This window comes from Leptonotus elevatus, chromosome 1, assembly GCF_054856555.1.
Source record: "Leptonotus elevatus isolate MCC_2025b chromosome 1, RoL_Lele_1.0, whole genome shotgun sequence".
Lineage (NCBI taxonomy): Eukaryota > Metazoa > Chordata > Actinopteri > Syngnathiformes > Syngnathidae > Leptonotus > Leptonotus elevatus.
The window spans coordinates 9055325-9078168 of record NC_141239.1 but is presented as its reverse complement, the minus strand read 5'-3'; the positions used below and the strand labels follow the sequence as shown (position 1 = coordinate 9078168).

Genomic DNA, 22844 nt, shown 5'->3' with positions numbered 1-22844 from the left:
ATATGTTCTGCCTTCTTAATCAAGAATGCCAAGCGTTTTAGAGCCACCTGGTGGACAAACGTCTGTAACAAAATGATGGGAAAAAAACTCTTCACATAACTTTTACTTACGTATGAGTGTCCAATTATTACTATTATTAAAAGAAAAAAAGAACAAGATTTTAATTATCTAATTTGAAGTTCGCTCTTTTAAAAAATAAATTTGAAGTTCGCTCTCCGCTTCCGCTCAAACCGTTTCCCGGCATGCACTTGTTCCACTGCGCAGGCGCAGATGGCTGTGTTTAGAACATCCCCTGCACAGGCGGAAACTACAACTACAACTGTGGAATTGACCGCACTTGGTAAAGTTTATTTATTTTTGATAAATTTTACTCGTCAGTGTAGCGTTTTAAATAAAAGTCTGTTGAGCGTCTAATGTTTTAATTTAAAAGGTAAGCGAAACAAGCTAACAAGTGCGCTTGTCGGCTAGCAAAGCTGGAGTATCGTTAGCACAAACGGGCCCTTCCATTCACTACTTTGCTTGTTCTTTTTAAAAGCACGTTTCTTGACAATGTCCTGCTTATACTCGCTTATATTTTATGGTAAACCTGTTAAAAAAAACTCGAGAAAACATAAATTGTCACGCCGGTGGCGTTGCAGCGAGGCGTGCAGTGAAGGATTAGAATATTTTAAGGTGACTACATGATTAAAACTGCATTTTAATATAGGGCCAGTTCATCTGTAATGACAGGTTCGTAAACATTCGCTCATAACTCGCACACATACGTTCAATCTTTGTCGCCTTTTTTTCCGTTTTAATGGTAAAAACTGAATCACACTGTAAATAAGGTCATAATTAACATTTCAAGTGTTTAAGTTAGAAGTTAGACTTGATATGTCAAGACTGTTAAACTACGTTTTATGGTCCATATTAAAAAAACATGATATTGAGGAAAAAGTAGTTTGTGTAAATAAACTTAGGTATTCTTTTACAAGACATTATTTTAAGGTGGAGAGGTTGCTTTTTTTTCTGGAGAATGCAGTTGGATTTGTATTTGAGAGAAAAAGTTGTAATCGTGCACAAATGAAAAGTTGTTGACCAATTTTTTTATTTTTTATTTTTAGAAATAATTCGTTTTTGAGTGTCAATAATGTCAAGTAAAATTGCTACAAAAAATTTGATTTTGCAATGATGAAATTAATCTTGCAAGAAGAAAGACGTAATCTAAAATAATTAAGGTGGATTTTTTTTTTACAACATAAATAGAAATTACTTTGCATAATTAATTGCAGTGCACTTTCAATCACTTTATTCAAGAAGCATTAAGAAAGCAAATATATGTGCTGTCTATGTTCTATGGCTTGTGTGTTTTTGTATTCTACAACTAGGGGTGCACCGCTCACAATTGTCTGGCCGATCTCCGAAGTCTCACCTGCCAATCTCGATTTTTGCTTATCTTGATTTTTTTTCATAACAAGCAGCATACACCTTCAGAGTTCCAATCTTATTTTATTGGAAAACATTGAACAATATCTGTGAAATAATACAAACGGTTTGTTTTAACTGCAAATTAAGTAGTTCTTTGAAATAAAAAAATAAAAAGCCTATTAGTCATCTCAACAGAAGAGGACAGTGGCTGACTTTTTCAGACCTCTGAGGAGGGAGATGAGATCGGTGGAAAAGATCGGTTTATATTTAAGGGATCGGCTGATCACCGATCCCCCAAAACCAAGGAAATCGGGTCCGATAAATCGGCCGGCCGATCGATCGGTGCACCCCTAATTACAACCTTTATATGCTTTCACATATTGTACCATTGATGTTTTTGTTTAAAAATGAAAATTTTGTAAAGCTCAAATCATAAGCAAACAAAAATAATGAGCCCATTCATTCATTAAGCCAAGACTCAAGCCAAGTCACTTGTTATCCACATTCGGCATTGTGTTAGCCAGTTAACTACCCAATTCTACATTCTGATTCGCTGACACCCATGTCACTCACCAGGCCCTGCCTTTTAAACCCATACACACTCAATCTCACAGGTACTACTATAGAAGGTGAGGATGGCGACCCCAAGTGGACAAAAACACCTGCACTTCACATGTGCATGTTATTGTTTCATAATGCAAAATCTGATTTTATCTAATTACTCTGTTAGTCGATGGGATAATTGGTAGAATAATCTATTTATTATAACATCTTTGATTGCTGCAGGCCCTAGTTGCCCGCCGCTGTCTTTAAAGCAAAATTGAGTCTATGATTTATGGATGATTGTTTCACAGGCATGATGGCGGCAAGAGCATGATTGTTGTGGCCTAGCCATCATGACCGAGTGCTTCCTGCCACCCAGCAGCAGCCCCGCCGAGCAGCGGCGGGCCGAGCACCCGGGCGGCGTGGCGCGCACCCCCAGCTCCGAGGAGATCAGCCCCACCAAGTTTCCCGGGTTGTACCGCACCGGTGATCCATCGCCGCCACACGACGGCCTCCACCATGAGGTACCCGACGCATATGTGTCGGATGACGACAAAGAGCACAGCAAGAAGAAGAACAAGTTTAAGAAGAAGGAAAAGCGCAGTAAGTGGCAATTCTGTTAAAAAGCTGTATTACTAAAATAAAAAAATACAAACGTATGACAAAGCCCCTGACAGATGAGAAGAAACAGGGACGTTTTTGTAGAGTGATCCCCTCGTGCCATTTTTTAGGTTTTAGGTTTCCTGCTCTAAGGTTTTCATCCCACTTGTTGTGCTGTAATGTTATATCTGTTTGAAATGCATGTCTTCTATTATATTTGTCCATAACTTTTTCTAATTATTAGTTCTGTTTTCTGATTCTATTGCCAAGTGGTGTCCATCTTGTCTTGAGTTACCAAATATGGTGCCTTGCTCTTTAACGAGCTTCTGACAATAAATGTGAATAATTATTGCAATAATTTGATGTATTATAACAAATATATTATACAATTATTGTGATGCATGAAAGTATTTTTTAATGTAATTTTTTGATTGGCTATGATAAGTCTGTGTGCGAAGATGTGTTGTATACATCGTCTGCAGTTATCAAATACGGTTCCAACCGAATTTTCCATAATTAGTAGAATGTTTTTATGTACTATTAAGTATGCATGCATGATCTTTTTTCATGCATAGTTAATGCTATTTATGTTCACATTTTCCTATGAGGGCAACAACATCCTCTTTGCCACTTGGGCAAAGTTGTACGCGGTTTTCGACAGGGTTACTACGGCAACGTCAAGCGAATGCCAGTTTGTTTTTAGCTCTGACCTAGAGCGGAAGGTGGCGGACAGTTTGGGAACGCTCCCGCCCACTCACCAACCTTTTGTTTTTGAAACCTGGTGGCATAAGTGAACACTCATTGTCTTTTGTAAGACTATAAATGATTTAAAATTCGGGAGGTTGAGGCACAAGGGAGTTGTGCTACATTAGTGGCTGACCTGGTTTTTTTCCTAGACCCCCCCCCCCCCTCCCCTCCCTTCCTGTTTCTCATGTAGAAGTACTAACCAGTACTATCTCTCTCTGCCGCTCTCGACCCAGCGGAAGGATATGCCGCCTTCCAGGAGGACAGCTCGGCAGACGAGGCCGAGAGCCCGTCCAAGATGAAGCGCTCCAAGGGCATCCATGTGTTCAAGAAGCCCAGCTTCTCCAAGAAGAAGGAGAAGGACTTCAAGGTGAAGGAGAAGGGCCCCAAGGAAGCCAAAGACAAGAAGTCCAAAGACCTGACGGCCGCCGATGTGGTCAAACAATGGAAGGAGAAGAAGAAGAAGAAGAAGCCCAGTACCGTTGCCGCACCGGCTGGTGAGGTGGAGACATTGCCTGCAGAGATTCCCACATTCAGGCCTATCTTTGGTGCCCCCCTTGTGGAGGCGGTGAAGCGGACTGCGCTGTATGATGGCATCCAGCTGCCCGCAATCTTCAGGGAGTGTGTGGACTACATCGAGAACTACGGCATGAAGTGCGAAGGCATCTATCGCGTCTCAGGTATGATAATAAGACCTGACTGTAGGTTTGTAAGATGGGACGGCCAGGGAGAAGAGAGAGAACAAACAGCAGCAACAGCACTTGCTAAGATGAGTTTTCAAAAGGGACCAAGAGAGAAAATAAATAGTGACAAGGATGCGTTCTTAGTTTTAGGGGTGACAGACTGAGGGAAGGAAGACTACAAGAAGCAATATGTCGTTTGAGAAGAGACGCACAGATAAAAGCACCGGCAGAGGACAGAAAAGTAACTGCTAAGTTGTGTCTTTGGCGTGGGATAGAACGAGTTACATGAGGGAACAAAAAGCTAGACAACAATATCAAGGACATATACTGGGACTTAGTTTGAGAGGGGACAGACAGAAGAGAGAGAACAAACCGTAAGAGCAAATGACTGCAACAAGATGTATTTTGTTGTTTTGGAAGGGGATTGACAAAGAAAAATTGGGAACAAAAAGCAATTAAAAACAGAAAAGCAACCACAACATTTTCTAGTACTTGGTTTTCGGCGGGAACAAAAGTCTAAAATAAGTTTATGCAACACAACTGGAGGGCCGCGACTCGCTATGCAGGTCAGTACTATAATTAACTCATTCACTCCCAGCCATTTTCACTGAAGTAACCCCCTTCGCTCCCGGCTGTGTAACTGTTTTTGTATTTGTTCCGTCTCTGTTTGGGCGTCACGGTTTGGTGCATACTCGAAGACGACCAATACACAACTTCATTGCAGTATCTGCACTCCAAACCAGGTGGCAATAATGCGCCTAAATTTGTTTGCCAGCTGACAGTAAAAATAAAAAATAAAAACACGAAGAAAAAAACATTGTCATGACAACAAACGTACATGATAGTTTCCCCCCCACACTCGATAAATGGTTATTTGCATGTGTGTTTGTTTACATATGTCAGTAATATTTATTCGCGCCCCGCTTTGTGTCGGCACTCACGAACGCAGCACACACACACACACACGCACACGCACACGCACACGCACACGCACACGCACGCACACACACACACACACACACACACACACACACACACACACACACACACACACACACACACACACACACACACACACACACACAGACAGACAGACTAGGAGTGGACTAGTGGAGCTATTGGGCTAACACAGCTATCTACGGCGCTCTTTTCGTACTATTTCATTGCGTACCGAATCTCTCAAGATCTCCTGTCCAGCCACAGTGACTAAGGTTACGGCTCGTGCATCATATAAGACTTATTCAACTTTTTTTTCTTTTAGGAGAGGAATAATTAGATCACTTGGAAAACGACCTTTGTTGAGCCCATTTTTTACATTAGAAACCCCCCCCCCCCCAAAAAAAAAGATAAAAGTACGAATACTAAAACAATTATCTTGTCCAATGCAGTCCCAAATGTACTTTGTGTGAAATCTGAGCTTGTTTAATAGAACACAAACATGCTATGTTTGCAGGGAGCCATTCTGCTTACGATACAGTGCTGACTTGGCATATATAACATTTATTTAAAAAATATATTAATACACACTAATAATAATGCTGATAATAAGGTGGACAAACCTTCCATACCAGCTATCTTTAACAATAACGATAAGCTTTTTTCTTTTTCTTTTTTTTTCTTTGTTTTTTAAAAGAAAATTAAGATAAAGATACTTTTACGTGCATCTGCATGTTATGCCAAGTTATCTTTGGTAGTTCTAAAAAATCTAAATGACGCTGTGTTGGACAAAATGTTACCTTCATTAAAATAAATGGGAAAACCCCCCGAAATTTCAGCTTTTTGGACTTTTGTTTTTTCCTGTTATACCAAACTCGTACCGAACAGTGACCCAAAACCGAGGTATGTACCGAACCGTGACTTCTGTGAACCGTTACACCCCTAATGGCCGTAGCACTTTTGTTTTGTTAGATTTGAGGATGGATTTGCATATTTTTTTAAGTGACCGTGCTACTGGTCTCTTTTTTACTGGAATAGTCCCATATTATACTTGAGGAACCTCTGCAAGTTTGCTGCACGGACCACCTGTTGTTGCTTTTAGCGAGGCGCCTGCTAGTACAGTATGTAGTTTCAGAGAGAACAGACAGAGAGAAAGACAAGAAAAACAATCAAATACAGCAATAGCACCTGCAAGTATTTACATTAAGAGGTAACAGACCAAGAAAATACACCAAAAAAAAGCAATGATAAAAAACAATAAATGACCTTCTGTGGCTCCGTCAGGTATGAAATCCAAGGTGGACGAGCTAAAGACAGCATACGACCGCGAGGAGTGCCCGTGCCTGGAGGAGTACGACCCTCACACTGTGGCCAGCCTGCTCAAGCAATACTTGCGCGAGCTGCCCGACAACCTGCTGGGCCGAGACCTGGCTCAGCGCTTCGAGGATGCGTGCGGCCGGCAGGCGGAGGCTGACAAGGTGAGCGAGTTCCAGAAGCTGCTGGCCGAAGCGCCGCCCGAAAGCCGCCTCCTGCTCGGCTGGCTGGTCACGCACATGGATCACATCATCGCAAAGGAGGCCGACACCAAGATGAACATCCAGAACATCTCTATCGTTCTCAATCCCACCATACAGGTCCCTGCCACTTTTTACATGGCTATGAAAATGGGTTACTCTGTTTGTCTTAGAAGCTTTGGCCTACTTAAGCGCATTTATTTCTATGTGGGACATCTCCTTGGCTGCTCCACATATTCCCAATTTACTAAGTATGCGATTTTGACATAAAAAAAGAAAGAAGTAATTTTACATTACAATACGATATCAAATGAAACCTATTTAATATAAAATTTAACAAAAATGCTTGTGTGTACAGTTGAACAGGAAAGTCAGTCAAATGTAACTTACCACTAAGAGATGCTTTCTTTAGTAAATAAACCCCCACACCTCTCAACATTCTTATAGATCGGAAACCGGGTCCTCTACATGTTTTTCACGCATGTGAAGGATCTGTTCGGCAACGTGGTCCTGAGACAGGCGGTGCGCCCGCTCCGCTGGTCCAACATGGCCACCATGCCGGCTCTACCCGAGACCCAGGATAGCATCAAGGAGGAGATCAGGCGACAGGTGAGATGATAAATGTTTGTGGTGTGTTGTCTTGCTGCCCTTGAATGCAGTAAGTCTCCATTTAAATGTTGAGGATGTTTAGGATGGAAATGACAAAACATTTTCTTCTTGTCTTAAGTCTCGTTGAATTAAATACTGTTAGTCTCCTTTACCGTTTGAGAACGCATGGTAAAGAATTCCAAGAATTAACCTTATACTCTACAACAGGGTTCACCAATTCTGGTCCACGGGGTCCGTAGTCTTGCAGGTTTTAGATGTTTCCACCCTGGTGTGTTGGTAGGCGGAAACATCTAAAATCTGCAGGATTCTGGACCTCCAGGACCAGTCCTCAGTCCCCACTTTGCTACTGTAGTCCATTTTTATGCTGCCAATAGTCTCCTTACCATAACTACATGAGCCCCTCCTTAATTGTTGTTGTTTTGTTAGCATCACGTCCTAACTAGGCATGGGCCAATTTACCAGTTTGACGGTTTACGACGTTTTTTAAAAAGTCAAGGTTTCAATAACCGCTGCTGCTACTACCTGTTACCGGTAATGAGCTCTTGTGTGGTTTTTTTTTAAGTTTTTTTTTTTTTAGGGGGACTTCTGAGCAGGGCACAATATGATTGGCTGCTTGCAGAGTTGAGTTAATGAGCCACCTCTTTGAAGTTAATTGAGAGGGTTTGGGTGAGCAGATACACTTGGAGGAGGGAACAGGAAGAAAAACACACTGCAAACTAATGCCTTTTTTGCTGTGTTGATTAATGTGCATTGTCCTTTAAAAAAAAAGAAGTTGCGAAGTGGGTACAAGGACAACATGCGTAGCCCATCCATGGGTCTGTTGTAAAAATAGCTCACCAGTGATGGGATACTGTCACTTACTAAGAAGAATATGTATTTATTTAGTTAATTTAATTTAACATGGCGCACAGTTCTTCTGTACCAAATATTCTATACTTTGTTTAAATATAAAATAGATTGTGTTCAATGGGGAAAAACTGCTGTTTTTGATTACACAAATATTTTAAAATGTGTCATTTTAGAGCTGTAATTTTAATACCGTCAGAATCTAATATTGGCCCATTCTTACTCCCAATTGATGCGTTGAATGCAGCCTGTTTTTTTCTAGTTAAAGCATGTTTTTGCTGTATGACCGTGCTTTTGTAGGAGTTCTTGCTCAACTGCCTGCACAGGGACCTACAGGCTGGCGTAAAGGACTTGTCCAAAGAGGAGCGTCTTTGGGAGGTCCAGAGAATCCTCACCGCTCTCAAGCGCAAGCTGAGGGAGGCCAAGCGACAAGTAAGAGGCGCTCACTTTCAAATGCCATCGTCTCCTTAGTTGAACAATGGCGACATAATGATGATAACTCATTTTTGTGGCGCTTCAGGAGTGCGAGACTAAGATCGCCCAGGAAATCGCCAGTCTGTCCAAGGAAGACGTTTCCAAAGAGGAGATGACCGAGAATGAGGAGGAAGTGGTTAACCTCTTACTGGCGCAGGTGACTGCCTCGCTACCTTACATCCAACTCCTAATACTTCCCTCACTGGATGAATAAGCATAATGTTTGAGATTTTTAGAAAATGCTTTTAATTTAATTTAGCCACAATCACTAAATAAATAAATTACAATTTAATGAATAATCATTTGTTTATGATAAAGCAAATAAAATATATAATTCGTTGAATTTGAAAATAGGATAAAATATGTTATTAAGTGTTTAAAAATGTTCAAACATTATCAGTGTGAAATTATTGTTAAATATCTTTAGAACATTTGATAATTTATGGTACACATTAAAAATAAAGTATGCATTTAGTAATTTATGTATAATGTGTTATATATATATATATATATATATATATATAACAAATGTATTTAAAATATTAACAAAATTCATAAATATAAGAATTTTATAACATTTCATGAGTGCTGAAATTGATGAATAAATGTGAAAAAATATGAATGTGTATTTGTTGCAATGTCAAATTAAAATTCACATATATATTGGATACCCCCACTATTTGCTACTGACCGAGCCCTGCTGTGAATTGCTCAAATTTACAGAACTGCAATCAATGAATTAAACCTAACAGTAACACCAGGATTCCACAAGATAGCGCCTTGTTAGTACTGATATTTTTGTTTTGAAAATCTGCAAATAGGCTGATTTTCGAATGCTGTCTGCACTTATATACAAAAAAATAATAATAAATCCATCTATTTAATTTCTTTAATGAACAGAACAATACATAACACATTTAATTCTACAATAAAACTATAAACAGACATGATTTTATTTAAATGAGTAAATGCAGTATTCATATTAATGTGCCCTATTATTTGAACCATTAATAGGATACACAAAAAATAAAACAAACTATTTATTTTATGTTTTTATCCTGTGTAAAAGGCTGTTGATAATTTAAAAGTTGCTTATGAATTCACATATCTGGTCAGGAAAATGAGATCCTGACAGAGCAGGAGGAGCTAATCTCACTGGAGCAAGTATTACGCCGACAAATTGCCGCAGAGAAGGAGGAGATCGATAGGCTACGGGCGGAAATCGCAGACATCCAGAGGTAAAATGGTGGCTGTAATTTCCTCGCGTTTTAGCGCCGTAATGCTAACTAGAGCACTAATATTCCCATCCAGTCGTCAGCAGGGCCGCAGCGAGACCGAGGAGTATTCCTCCGAGAGTGAGAGCGAAAGCGAGGACGAGGAAGAGTTGCAGATGATCCTGGAGGACCTTCAGAAACAAAACGAGGAGCTGGAGGTAAGAACCAGGGAAAGAAAAGCCGCAAAGTCAACAAGAGCTCGTACCGCCATTCCGTGAGATGTTACAAAATCCCCTGATGCTGCAGCCAAGTCCAAGTTTCTTCATAACCGACTGACTTTTTGGTCACAGAACAAGAACACCCACCTGAACCAGGCCATCCATGAGGAGCAGGAGGCCATCTTGGAACTGCGCGTCCAGCTGCGCTTGCTACAAAGCCACAAGCAGCAGCATGAGGTATCCGCGCAGCCGGCGCCGCCACCAACGGCAGCCGAGCAAGCCGCACCCATGCAGCCCAGTCCGGAGGCCCGAGGTGTTGACGAGGAGCAGGCCAAGGTTGCCGACAGCAGCAGTACTGCCACCACTGCCGCCGCCACCACCACCGCTATCTCTGTTGTGGCACCTGCTGGAAAGACAGTGAAGGATCCTCCCAAGCCGTCGCCCAGCAAAGACAGGCGGGACGGCAACGTGTGAGGCAAAATTGAAGGGAAGACGTTCCCTTACTTAAAGTGGAAGTCAAACTTAAACATTTATTGACAATAATATGTTATATGTGACCTCACTAGTCTAAACATGACATTCTGATTAATATTACATTTGTGGAATATGAGTTATGAAGCAAAATCCAGCCGTTTTTATCTATCCCAGGTGGCGGCCATTTTGCCACTTGCTGTCGACTAAAGATGACATCACAGTTGCTCAGTGCTCAGACAACGACCAATCACAGCTCACTTGTTTTCTGAAGCTGCGCTGTGATTGGTTGTTACCTGAGACCTGAACAACATTGATGTCATCTTCAGTCGACAACAAGTGGCAAAAAGGCCGCCGCCCTGAGATGGATAAAAATGACTGGATTTTGTTGCTTAACTAATATTCCACTAACGCAATATTAACCAGAATGCCATATTACTACTGGAGCTGCATAGAACATATTATTGTCCCAAAAAATTGGGGGGTTGACTTCCCCTTTAGAAAAGAAATCAACCATAAGCGTAGTATGTGCATCATTGAGTCATCTTATGGTGACATATTGACCAAATAATTACAAATCTTGAAGGTCCTTGCCGTGGCCTTTAATATAATGCGTGAGTCAATGCGGATTGTTGCGAATTGATTTTTGACCTGCTTAGTAGTAAATGTAGCTACTTTCAAGCAAAAGAAAAGCACCACCTTTTTTTTGTTGTTGTTTTTTTTGCTAACTGCTTCAGCTGATGCATGCATATTGAATAATTAATTGCAGAGCTGGAAAGGTCTCACAGATGTTTGTTGCTTAACTTGGTTAGTGATTTTTGGCATTTTTACTCATTTTCAAGCTGAGAAAAAAGTATTTTCATCCTTGTTTCATCTTAGGGTGACTAAATAATTATGCATCTCCAAAGCCCTTGTTGATACCTTTCATATGACTGGTGAGTCGATGAGGCTTGTTGCAAGTAGATATGCTTAGATTTATTTCCTTTGTCATTCATCTTACAACATCGACTAAATAATGAAATACTTAGAAAGCACTTGAATCGATAGGGTTTGTTTGAATTGGTTTCAAAACTCTGGCCTGTGGGTCATATTCACTTGAAAATTAACCAAACCAAGAAGCCCACAAATACTTCTATATCATCATAAAAATAATCACGTTAGATTGTCATATATTTTCATGAATTAATGTCACCATTAAACTGTGCCAAAATGAAGACTGATTAAACATAAAGGCTCTTTGTATAATACCAAATACATAAGATGGCTCTAAATATTTAAATTGAAGAAATTATACCTGTATTGAAATTAAGCTTTCTGGTAATATGTAATAAAGTGTGTGTGTGTGTGTGTGTGTGTGTGTGTGTGTGTGTGTGTGTGTGTGTGTGTGTGTGTGTGTGTGTGTGTGTGTGTGTGTGTGTGTAATGTATATATGTATATATATGCATATATGTATGTATACAGTATATGTGTGTATATATATATATTTATATATATATGTATGTATATATTTATATATATATATGTATGTATATATATATATGTATGTATATATGTGTATATATGTATGTATATATATATATGTATGTATATATGTGTGTATATATGTATATATATATATATATGTGTGTATATATGTATATATATATATGTATGTATATATATGTATGTGTATATATATATATGTGTATGTATACAGTATATGTGTGTATATATATATATTTATATATATATGTATGTATATATTTATATATATATATGTATGTATATATGTGTATATATGTATGTATATATATATATGTATGTATATATGTGTGTATATATGTATATATATATATATGTGTGTATATATGTATATATATATATATGTATGTATATATATGTATGTGTATATATATATATGTGTATGTATATATGTATGTGTATATATATGTGTATGTATATATATATATGTATATATATATATATGTATGTATATATATATGTGTGTGTGTGTCATAGGTAACAAATGGCTGGAAGGAGTGTTATTGTGCAATCATCTCCATGGGAATTTTTGTGATGATTTCTCATGTATTTACCATATATATATATATATTTTTAGCACACTACAGTTTTCTTCTGGCTATTTGTTGGAGGCTTGGGTGGGACATTTCATATTTTCCATTTTAATTCCCTCCATGTTAATTGTTTTATATATACATTTATTGACTTGTAAGCTCACGTGTGATCTCATGATCTAACGTGATATATAAAAATACCCCTGTGACTGAAACACTCATCTGCTGTGAATAATAAAGAATGCATCCATTTCGACTGACTTGCTTGATTTATATCCAAACATGGCCAAAGAAAAAAATGCTTGAAAAATTTCCACCTACCATTACAAAACTGGAAGTTTGTGCAATATTTAACACTTCCCTATGTCTCAAAAGGACAGTAGTTAATTATATTTGTGTGAAATAAATACAAAATAAGACAAACGTTGAATGAAATTAACTACTGAGCCGAAAATGTTTTTTTTAACCAATTTTTTGTAATCCGCCCGGTTTCCGATGTACAAAAATATATGCAAAATTACAGCAGTACCAATAATCCAATACAGGAAGTTAGCAATGTCAAAGCTTTATCATTTCGAAAAAAATTATATACTGAGTTTTTTCCCCCGCAATTTGCGATCTGACCAACATAGAAATGGGTTAGTGTGTTGTTCACAATCAAAAACATGATCTCCATTTTATATGTGTGTCATTGTCATTTATTTGTCGATGTCGTTCTTGTTTTGAAATCCGTCACAGGATGTGCGTCTCATTTTGTTGCGGGATGTTCTTGCTGATGGTCAGCAAGTCAGACAGTCCGGGGCTGGGTTTTTCTCTCTTACGTAGAGTGGGGGGGGGCTGCCACTGAAAAAAAGTACGAGTTTCAAGCATGACGAGACAAAGACAGTGATTTGACACTGACGAATAATGATTTAAGTCATTTTGGCGACCCACCATGGCGATAAGGGAGCTCAAAGTTTGTCTTTTAGGGGTAAGTGGCACTCTTCTTGTTTATCACCCTCCATTTTGGGGAAATTCTTTCCTTGGACAATACTTTTTTTTCTTCTTCTTCTTTTTTTAAACTAAGCTAGTTTATTAGACTTAACTAGACCGCTTACTAACTAGCGATCCACACTGTCGACTTTTCTGTGCGAAAATAGTGTAAATGTATCCTGTTGATGGCGAGCTGAAGTTGACCCAGAAACCAAACTTCATCATCATCAGGAGCAGCAGACAATTTGAGAACATTTTCGTAGCATTGTGACGTTTATATGACGTCATCGCCAATTGAATTGCCAGCCTTTTAAGTTGTCATTTAACAGAACTAATAATACCGTCCAGACAAGAATAGTTTAGTGTAGTTCTCAGCCAAGTTCTATTAATTTATTTAAATCTACAATTATTGAGAATCTTTTTCTCAACGTTTTTTTTTTTAATTCTCTAGTCATTTTTCTTAGCTTTTGTGCGCAAAATGTGCCACGCATTTGTAAGGGGAAAAATTAAGAAGAAAAAAAAGTGACTTTCGGCTTGTCGCTTCAGGAATCACAACGAGTCACTAAATAATACAAGAAAATTAAGTTATTAAATGTTGGGGAAAAAATAGTCCGCTTGATTGTTTTTAATGAATTTTTATATAATAATTTAAAAATATTTTATCATTCTCAACATAATTGTTGACAGTGCAACATTACAACATTCACAATTTAATTTGGATTTAATAAAAACAATTCAAATAATTACATTTAAACTTGAATTCTCTTGACATAATTTTTTGGTTGTAACATTTTTAAATTCTTAGCATAAATGCTCATGTTTAAAAATAAGATTTAGTTGAACATTAAAATTGAATTCTCTTGAAGTAACTGCTGACATTTTTAAATGAAAAAAAGTTAAAAGGGTGCAAAGTGAAGTTTTACACCGCCGCTAATTGCTAAGTCATTTGTTGAAATTCATGATTATAAATAATTGAGATACATAGTGGTTCTCTATGATTGTACATTTCTAGTTTTTATTTTTGATTGATTGGGATCTAAAAAAAAAAAAATCTGAATAAATCATTGCCTTTCTGGTCTGTGTGTATGCGTTTGCATTTGTGTGTGCAGGACACCGGTGTGGGCAAATCCAGCATTGTATGTCGCTTTGTCCAGGATCACTTTGACCACAACATCAGCCCCACGATAGGGTACAGTATTAACAATATTGAATTATATTCATTCATGTGAAGACACTGATCATGTTAATGATTTCTTACAATAATTAGGAATCTGACACGTTTTCATTGTTCCAAAAAGTCACTTCTACAAAATTCCCACAAAATCACAATGTACTATTACTGGTTTTAGAACATGCCCACAGGCTACTCAAGTGGTCCGTGAGGGCTACCTGGTGCCTGCGGGCACCATGTTGGTGACCCCTGGTTTAGCTGACGCTAAATGAAGTCTAATGCTGAATGAAATTACATTTTAACTAATGTGTAAAGTAGTAAGTATGTGACAAGTTTCATTTGAAAATATCAATCAATAAATAAGCTTGCATGGGCTGAACTTCTTCGGGTTTCCTTCTCGTCGCGCACAAATTTCTGTGACATTTCAAACACTTACCCTAAAACTTAACTTAAATAGCGCAAATGAAACATTATTTGTGAGAAAAAAAAGCTTAGAGTGTAATATACTATCTTTTAGTAATCAATAATTCCCCCCACCCCCCTAAATGTGTTTGTTATAGAGATTTAGAAGATTTTAGATGTTAGAAAATTCTGCAAAGATGGCGGACTCTTGTTACATTGCTCTATAAATCCAAGTGAAGGATTGGGATGTTGCTTATCGTTGCTGCTATGTGAAAAACACTTATGTCCATTTAAATATTTTTTTCCTTTTTTTATTTTTATTTTTTATTTTTAATTTTTTTACATTTTTATGTTTTTGGGATGAAACTGAATGCAGACATCTCAAAAAGCGTAAAAAAGGGGGGAACAATTGACCGTTTTTCACATAGCAGCAACGTTATGCTGAATGAAGTGTAATACCAAAGAAGGTTTAATGCAAAGCAAAAGTTTTAACTACTACTAATGCTAAGTGAAGTCTAATGATGAGGCAACGTTAAACTGTTGCTAATTGAAGTAAAATGCTAAGTGACGTTTAATGCTAGGTCAAGGTTTAGCATGTAGCTAAATGCTAAGTTATGCTATGAGAAGTCTAATGCTAAGTGACGGTTTGAGCCGTAGATAATGCTAAGTTGGCTATTGCTTATTGAAGATTTACAGTATGTCTAAACTAAAATTCACTGCTTAGTGAAGCTAATACGAAGTGAAGCCTGTTGCTATATGAGTAAAAGTTTTGGCCATTGCTTAATGCCAACTTGCCAAGTGCCATTTTTGATCGTTGCTAATGCTAAGTGATGTTTTTTAAACTGTCGCTAATGCTAAGTAACACGCTACACTGTCGCTAATGTTAAAGGAAATTTTAGACTGTTGCCAATGCTAAGTGAAATATCAGATTGACGCTAATGCTGTCTGAGGTTTTACGTTGTCACGAATGCTAAATAATGTTTACTGCTAAGTGTATTTTTATGCTGTCGCTAATGCTACATGTACCTCTCCAGCGCCTCATTCCTGACCAAGACAGTGCCATCCGGAAGCGAGCTGCATAAATTCCTGATCTGGGACACTGCAGGACAAGAGCGGGTGACATATTTTTTTCCCTCTTTCCTTATTTGGTTGTTCACATACTTTGATTTCTCTCGCATGCCCTCCCCGCCCCCGATCATGTATCGCGTTCTCTTGTGACCGACTCGCTGTCGGCCGTCATGATCTGCCTTAGCGCTGAAGATTCTAGATTTGAGGAAACGCTAGCTTGGCGTTACGTCCATTTGACCACAGGGATAAATACGATTTCTTTTTTCGGGGGGTATTTTTGGCCTTAAAAATCTGTGATTATGGAGGGACGATACATGTACTGGAGGCAGTGCAGACAACACAAATGTTATGAAATGAAGAAAATAAACTGCTGTGAGTAATTGAATACAATTCCATGGAACAAGTACTGTATTAGAATTGAAGTTGTTAATGTAGGTCAGTGCTTCTGCTTCAATGTCCAGTGTCATTTGCAAGCATTTTTATGTTGACTGCTTTCCTTATTAAAGTGCTTAGCCCAGGATTTGAAACGGTTTCCTTTGAAGTTTGTTTCATCACAAGATGTGAGGTCATGGCACTTGAGTCCAGTTACGGCGCAATATTGTGAAATTTAAGTCAAGTTAATGCAGTCCTTTTTCCCCTTTGTAGTTTCACTCATTAGCTCCGATGTACTACAGAGGATCGGCTGCTGCTGTCATCGTCTATGACATCACTAAACTGGTAAGCTCCTCATTGGACACTATATTAATAATAATAAAGCATTGTCACTCATGGAGGCAGCACAAAAACTGTGTGTACTGTAGTGTCACGATACCAACATTTTGACATCGATACTATACCTGCATAAAATATATTGATACCGGTACTGAAAAGGTACCTCGACAAAACTCTAAAACATCAGCAAAAGCAGCAAAATAAAAAAATAAAACATTAAAAAAATATATATATATATAATTTTTTTTTTAAAGAAAAGATTATTAAAAATTAGGGGCGTCAGGCGATTAAAATTTGTAATTGTAATTAATCGCATGACTTCAATAGTTAACTCACAATTAATCACAAATTTTATATCTGTTCTAAATGTACAATAATTTTCTTCTAGGTTTTCAAACTCTTGTTAACAAAAGTTTTAAAAAAAGTTAGACTAATAGAAATAGATCAAATGAATTTTTGACGTCTATAGTCGTCAATGGCGGTGAATGAGTTAATAAGCTTTAATGAGCTTAATTAGCGCTTCATGCTTCTCAACGAGAGTGCACGTCCATCTTCCTGCACCCTCTCGCACACACGCTCAAAGAGGCGTGCCCCTTAAAACAGGCGGCCATGCAGAGTTGGCGGTCTCGTATTTATTTTTTTAAGTACCGGTACTAAGAAAAAATGATAATGAGCTGTTTTTGACGCCAAAACATCGAGGTACGGTACTGGTACCGGTTTCCAACGCTAGTGTACTGTATGTGGTGCAAAGACACATCACAAAACAAAAATAGCCACGCGCTGCCACCGCTAACTTCATCTAGCAATTTAAGTATGTCCCTTTTATCTAAAAAGCTTGGCAAATGTGTACATCCAATCAAACGATGCAGCTCTGCTTACCTTTTGGTATTAACATAATAGTAGTGGTGTCTCAGAACTATGTTACAGACTTGCAAACCACTAGGCCATCCAATTAATACCCCCCCCCCCCTCTCCCCAATCACTGCTGTGTGTATCATCAACAACCACGGAATTGTGGGAATGAAGTTGACCCAGTAATTCTCTGCTAACTACGTGTGCAGGACTCCTTCCAGACACTGAAGAAATGGGTGAAGGAGCTGAAGGAACACGGGCCCGAGGACATCGTTGTCGCCATCGCAGGGAATAAGAACGACTTAGGAGACATCAGGTGGGCTCCTCGTTGCTGTTGTGGTAATTCAGCGGTACCATGACGGAGCCAAGTTTACTGTAAGACATAACAAAGTAATTTAGACTTTGTGTACGTATGTATTGTTTTTGAACACAAACTGTATCAACACATGCAGACAGAGCAAACAATAACACTCACAGGCATATATATATATATATATATATATATATATATTCTTTATCCTCAGACAGACAAAGCCCTTTGAATTAATGCAGGTGCATCATGATTTGTTTGATTTTCTACATGCGTGTTATTAAATGTATTTGTACTATTGCATGCAATTTTTCTTACAGCACGTTACCAAATATTTTATTGGTGTTTTTTTAGTGCGCTGGAATGGATTAATGGCATTTCCATTCATTTCACTGGGGAAATATGATTGCGCGTTTTGAGTTATGAGCGTAGTCTCGGAACGACTTAAACTCGTAAGTCAAGGTCAAACTGTTATGTCCTTAAAAAAAAAAGATCCTTGTCGATCTCATACCTGACGCTGACATTGTAGGGAAGTCCCCATGAAGGAGGCCAAGGAGTTTGCCGAATCCATCGCCGCCATCTTCATCGAGACCAGCGCCAGGAATGCCGTCAACGTGGAGGAACTCTTCCAGAAGATCAGTAGGTTTCATGCTACTTCGTGGGGAAAACGGTTTGAATTGGAAAAGGGTTTCGATTGATCCGAATCGAATTGTTACATTTTAAATCGTGCTGTTGTTCAATCGTACCCCATGAATCCCTAGGTATAGAATCGTCTTTTATGGGAGACGTGCACACCATTTTATCAGCCATTCAAAAATGTAGTCGCAGTTTTAGTGCAGTTCCAATCACGCTTGTTAGATTTTAACATAGTCGACCTCATCCCATTTTGATTTGGTGCATTTTTAGTCGACTATAAATCCAAACATTTTAGCCATTATTTTAGTCCAAGAAAACATAATTTTATTGATCTAGTCTTAGTCAACAAAAACTGTCAATGTTGTAGTCTAGTTTTAGTCGGGACAATCATTTTACCCGTTTATTTTTTTGTCGGCAGATAATGTTGAACATTTCAGATCTGAAACTATTTCACATAACATTTTCTCTCATCTTTTTGATGAAAAACAACTTGACACACACTTGCAGTATATATAGTATTGAATCAGATTTCCAAAATCGATTCAATTCAATTCAGAAGGGTCCGATTCACGATTCACATTGATTTTCGATTCAGTTAAGGATTTCATGCAGTACCAATTTTACTTTTATATGGAAGACATTCTCAGACGTACCAATGCTGCAAATAGTAGAAACTTTTTTTATTAAGTGAAGTACATTTTCGCCTCGTTTTCATTAGTCGACGAAAATGCATACTGATTTAGTCTTGTCTAGTCTAGTCTTAGTCCGGTGAAAAATGTGTGTTGACGAAATTATTATTATTTTTTTTCGTTAACAAAATTAACACTATTGTGTACCCACATCCATCAATATATGCATGGTCACTGTCACTGATTTAACATAAACAATTTTGTATGTGAAAACCCAAGCTGTTGCTGTGCTCCCAAATACAGCATGGCGCCATTTTGACATCTTTAAATTTCAGGCAAACAGATCCCACCGCTGGAAAACACCGACGTGGAAAGCACAGAGTCGTTCAAACTGACCCGACAGCCTGCTCCGGCCACCAGGAGGTGCTGCTAGTACGGCCAACAAACTCTCAAGGTCTCAGTCGCCATGCAGAACATCATTTTGCTTAGTGTCACATGTATTCAAAGGTATTAGGGCCACTATGAGAACAATAAAAAAAAAAAATTACTCTAGATTTTGTTTTGAATTAAAAAAATATATATAGTTTTAGTATTATCTCATAATTTTACGAGAGTGAAGTCACAATATTATAAGAAAAAGTTGTAATATTAAGTATTTTTTCATTTTATATTGTTAGGAAAAAAGATGAGGAAAAAAATATTCTGTGAGATAAGTCTTGCAAAGCAGCATTACAAAAAAAAAAAGAACATTCTAACACTAATACAAGATTGTTCCAAGTTTTTTTTTTGTCATTCCGTTCGAAAGCTATTGTTTTCAGTGTGGCCTTAATACTCACCCATGTGGCATAATCTCAACTATCTCATAAAGGAAGAAATTCACTTCTTCTTTAAAAAAAAAAAAATCTTTTTTTTTTTTTTTTAGCAAATCTAATGTCTCCCCTGGTGCTTCATTGCAAAGCATTTCCCCTCCCGTCTGCTCTCATTACATTTAATGCACTGTTGCTCTTCAATGGCACATCAGCATACAATTTTAATGCACATGCTCTCTCTCGTGTAGCACACACATGCACTTGTGTAAGAGGTTAACTGCCATGCTTGTATGGCGCCTCCTGCTGGAACATTGTGACCCTGCCCCTTTACAACGATTGTTTACATGCCGAATGAACTACAGCGGAACCTCTACAGTGGAATTGCCATATTAAGCATAACGCGACGTTTAATTGACATAAACGTAAAATCACTCGCCCTTTCAAGATAGACATGTATGAAAAGAGTTGGCATTTGCTACTTCCCCCCCCCCATGTCCTGTTAGGTTCAATTTTGGTTCTATGGTTATGGTTTTCACACAAAATGATTATTTTATGAGGAAAAGTTGCAGTTCTTTCAATCACAAAGTAAGGCACACAAGTTTTCATTTAAAAAGTGTTGATTTTGCATGAAGGAAGTCATAATTTTATGAAAGTAAAGTCATAATTTATGTGGCAAAAGACATAATTTTTGTGTGTGAATAAAATCTAAAACGTTACAAGAAAAAAATGCTGTTTTACACCAATAACTTATTCTTTTTTTAAAAGAAGTTGCAATTGTATGAGTTAAAAAATATTTTTTAGGGGACAAAAAAGGATGAACGGAAATTGGGAATTTTATGAAAATATTCGTAATTGTACTTTTTACATAGAAATCATAATTTTGTGTGAATAAGGTTGTAATTTGGTCAGAATTAAATTGTAATTTTATGAGGGGGGAAAAAAAGTCGCAATTTTGCTTTGATTGTAATATTACCCAAAAAAGTTGCATTGCCAGGAAGATTTTTTGTTTACTTCTCAAGAAGAAAGTGACAAAGTCATAGCAACAATGAAGGCGTAATAAAATTGAGAAAAAAGTCATAACTTCCGGTTGTCATTTGCTGTCTATGTTTCTTATGTCATAAGTTCTATTTCCATAGAACAGCGTGGGACTTAATACGACGTCATGGCTGCTCAGTGTTACATGGCCATGAGTCTTTGCGTGAAGAGATTCGCCTCAAAAAGCACAAGCAATAATCAGTTTTTAACAAAGTTAACAGCTGTATAATAAAGTAAAAGTGCTGATTGGGTGAGTTGATCCTTTAGACGTTCACGGAGTGTTGTTCCACTTTGGAGGTTCCGCCGCATAATGTTCTGTGGTTTCACTACAGGGAATGTGTTTTCCATGTATTTTAGTTTTTGCCCAAAAAGGGTTACTTTTTTTTTATTTTATTTTTTACTCTTAAGCATGTAAGAAAGTGTTTAATAAACTAACAAACGAGACACACCTTTATAAAGGGGAAGTCAAGTCCAAACTTTTCTTTACCATATAAGGCTTGCTGGGTGCATACCAACATATGGTAAAGAGTATTTTTCACATCCTCTTCAAAGTGCGTTTTTTAACAAGTCTTCCTATGTATCAACACTTTTTCTTCATCCATGCTGGACTCATTGTGAATATGCCAAGAAGCGATCATGCGACACATACTGGATGTCAAATTACCGGTAGTTGAGTTACCAAAAGTGCCGTAATGCATGAATCAGCTGATTTCTCAAAGAACGTAGAGCTTCCTTGTACCCGCTCTAAATTGTTTATGCATCTAATCAGTGCACTGTAATAAAATTTTAATTATTCAATGTTATACTCTTTATATTTTATCACAGTGTGTTCCTGTTCTAACATAATTACGTTCAATCTACTTTGCCCATTTCCATGAAGATGGGGCCAAGGGAGGACATTTTGGTGCAGGGTCATCTTGAAAACCTGAATGGAAAACATTTTTTGTTGTTTTTGATTGAAACAAGAAGAAGCCCAGCAATTGAAACAATTTATTTTTATTTTTATATATATATATATATATTTTTTTTTTAACTCACCTTTAGAAGGTCATTCATTTCCTCTTCTATGATCATCATCACACAAGTCATGATTTAAAAATAATAATAATAATAATTTAAAAAATGCAGGGAAAAAGTCACACTTTCAGTGAAAGTTGAAATTGTATGACAATACAATTGTCATTTTATGAAAGTAGTTATTTTGAGAAAGTCATAATTATAAGAATACAGTTGTAATTTTGTGAAAATAGTCTTTAAAAAAGAAACAAGTCTTAATTTTGTGAGAATATGGTTATTTTTCCAAAATAGTTACATAATAACAAGTTATAATTTTATGAGAATAGTCATATAAAAATCTTAATTATGCAAGAGTAGTTGTAACTTTTCTTTTCGAAAAAAACGGTCTTAACTGTACAATTTTTTTTATGAGAATGTCTTAATTTGATAAGGATACAGTTGTAATTTTACAAAAATTGTCATTACAGGGAAAAATAGTCTTAATTATACAAGACTAGTTGTATATCTAAATAAAGTTCTAATTGTTTAATTTTATGAGGTTCTTTATATAATGAAAATAAATAAATATGTAGTTTTACGAGAGTAAAGTCATAATTCTAAAAGCAAAAAAACAACAGTTGTACGTTTATAAGAAGGTTCATGACAAGGTTTTAGTTTTTCAAAATTGGTAGTGTTTTTTGTTTTTTTGGGGGGGCGGTAAAGTCTGAATTTTACGTGGAAAAAAAGGTGCATTTATATAAAAATAAAGTTGTGTTTTTACACAAAAAAACATAATTTTATAGGAGCAAAGTAATAATTTTGTGAGTGAAAACACTAAAATCTCAATTTTATGGAGACAACAATGACACTATTTTAAAAACAACTTGATAATGGATTTGGATCAGGAAGTTGTTTTTACGATTTCCTGTGTCGCAATAAA

The 22844-nt window shown here is 37.3% G+C and overlaps 2 protein-coding genes across 2 annotated transcripts; both read left to right on the top strand.

Moving 5' to 3' along the window:
• Positions 1–242: 242 nt before the first annotated feature.
• On the top strand, positions 243–10461 carry ralbp1 (ralA binding protein 1). The gene is made up of 10 exons (XM_086084922.1): positions 243–340; positions 2262–2553; positions 3531–3974; positions 6198–6547; positions 6875–7036; positions 8183–8314; positions 8403–8513; positions 9473–9594; positions 9668–9788; positions 9921–10461. The coding sequence occupies exons 2-10, from the start codon at positions 2304–2306 to the stop codon at positions 10260–10262; spliced, it is 2034 nt and encodes a 677-aa protein (XP_085941048.1). The 5' UTR covers positions 243–340; positions 2262–2303; the 3' UTR covers positions 10263–10461.
• A 2628-nt stretch (positions 10462–13089) lies between these two features.
• rab31 (RAB31, member RAS oncogene family) lies at positions 13090–21711 on the top strand. Its single transcript, XM_086098668.1, has 7 exons — positions 13090–13283; positions 14395–14474; positions 15893–15974; positions 16572–16643; positions 17699–17805; positions 18329–18438; positions 19400–21711. The coding sequence occupies exons 1-7, from the start codon at positions 13248–13250 to the stop codon at positions 19495–19497; spliced, it is 585 nt and encodes a 194-aa protein (XP_085954794.1). The 5' UTR covers positions 13090–13247; the 3' UTR covers positions 19498–21711.
• Positions 21712–22844: the final 1133 nt, after the last annotated feature.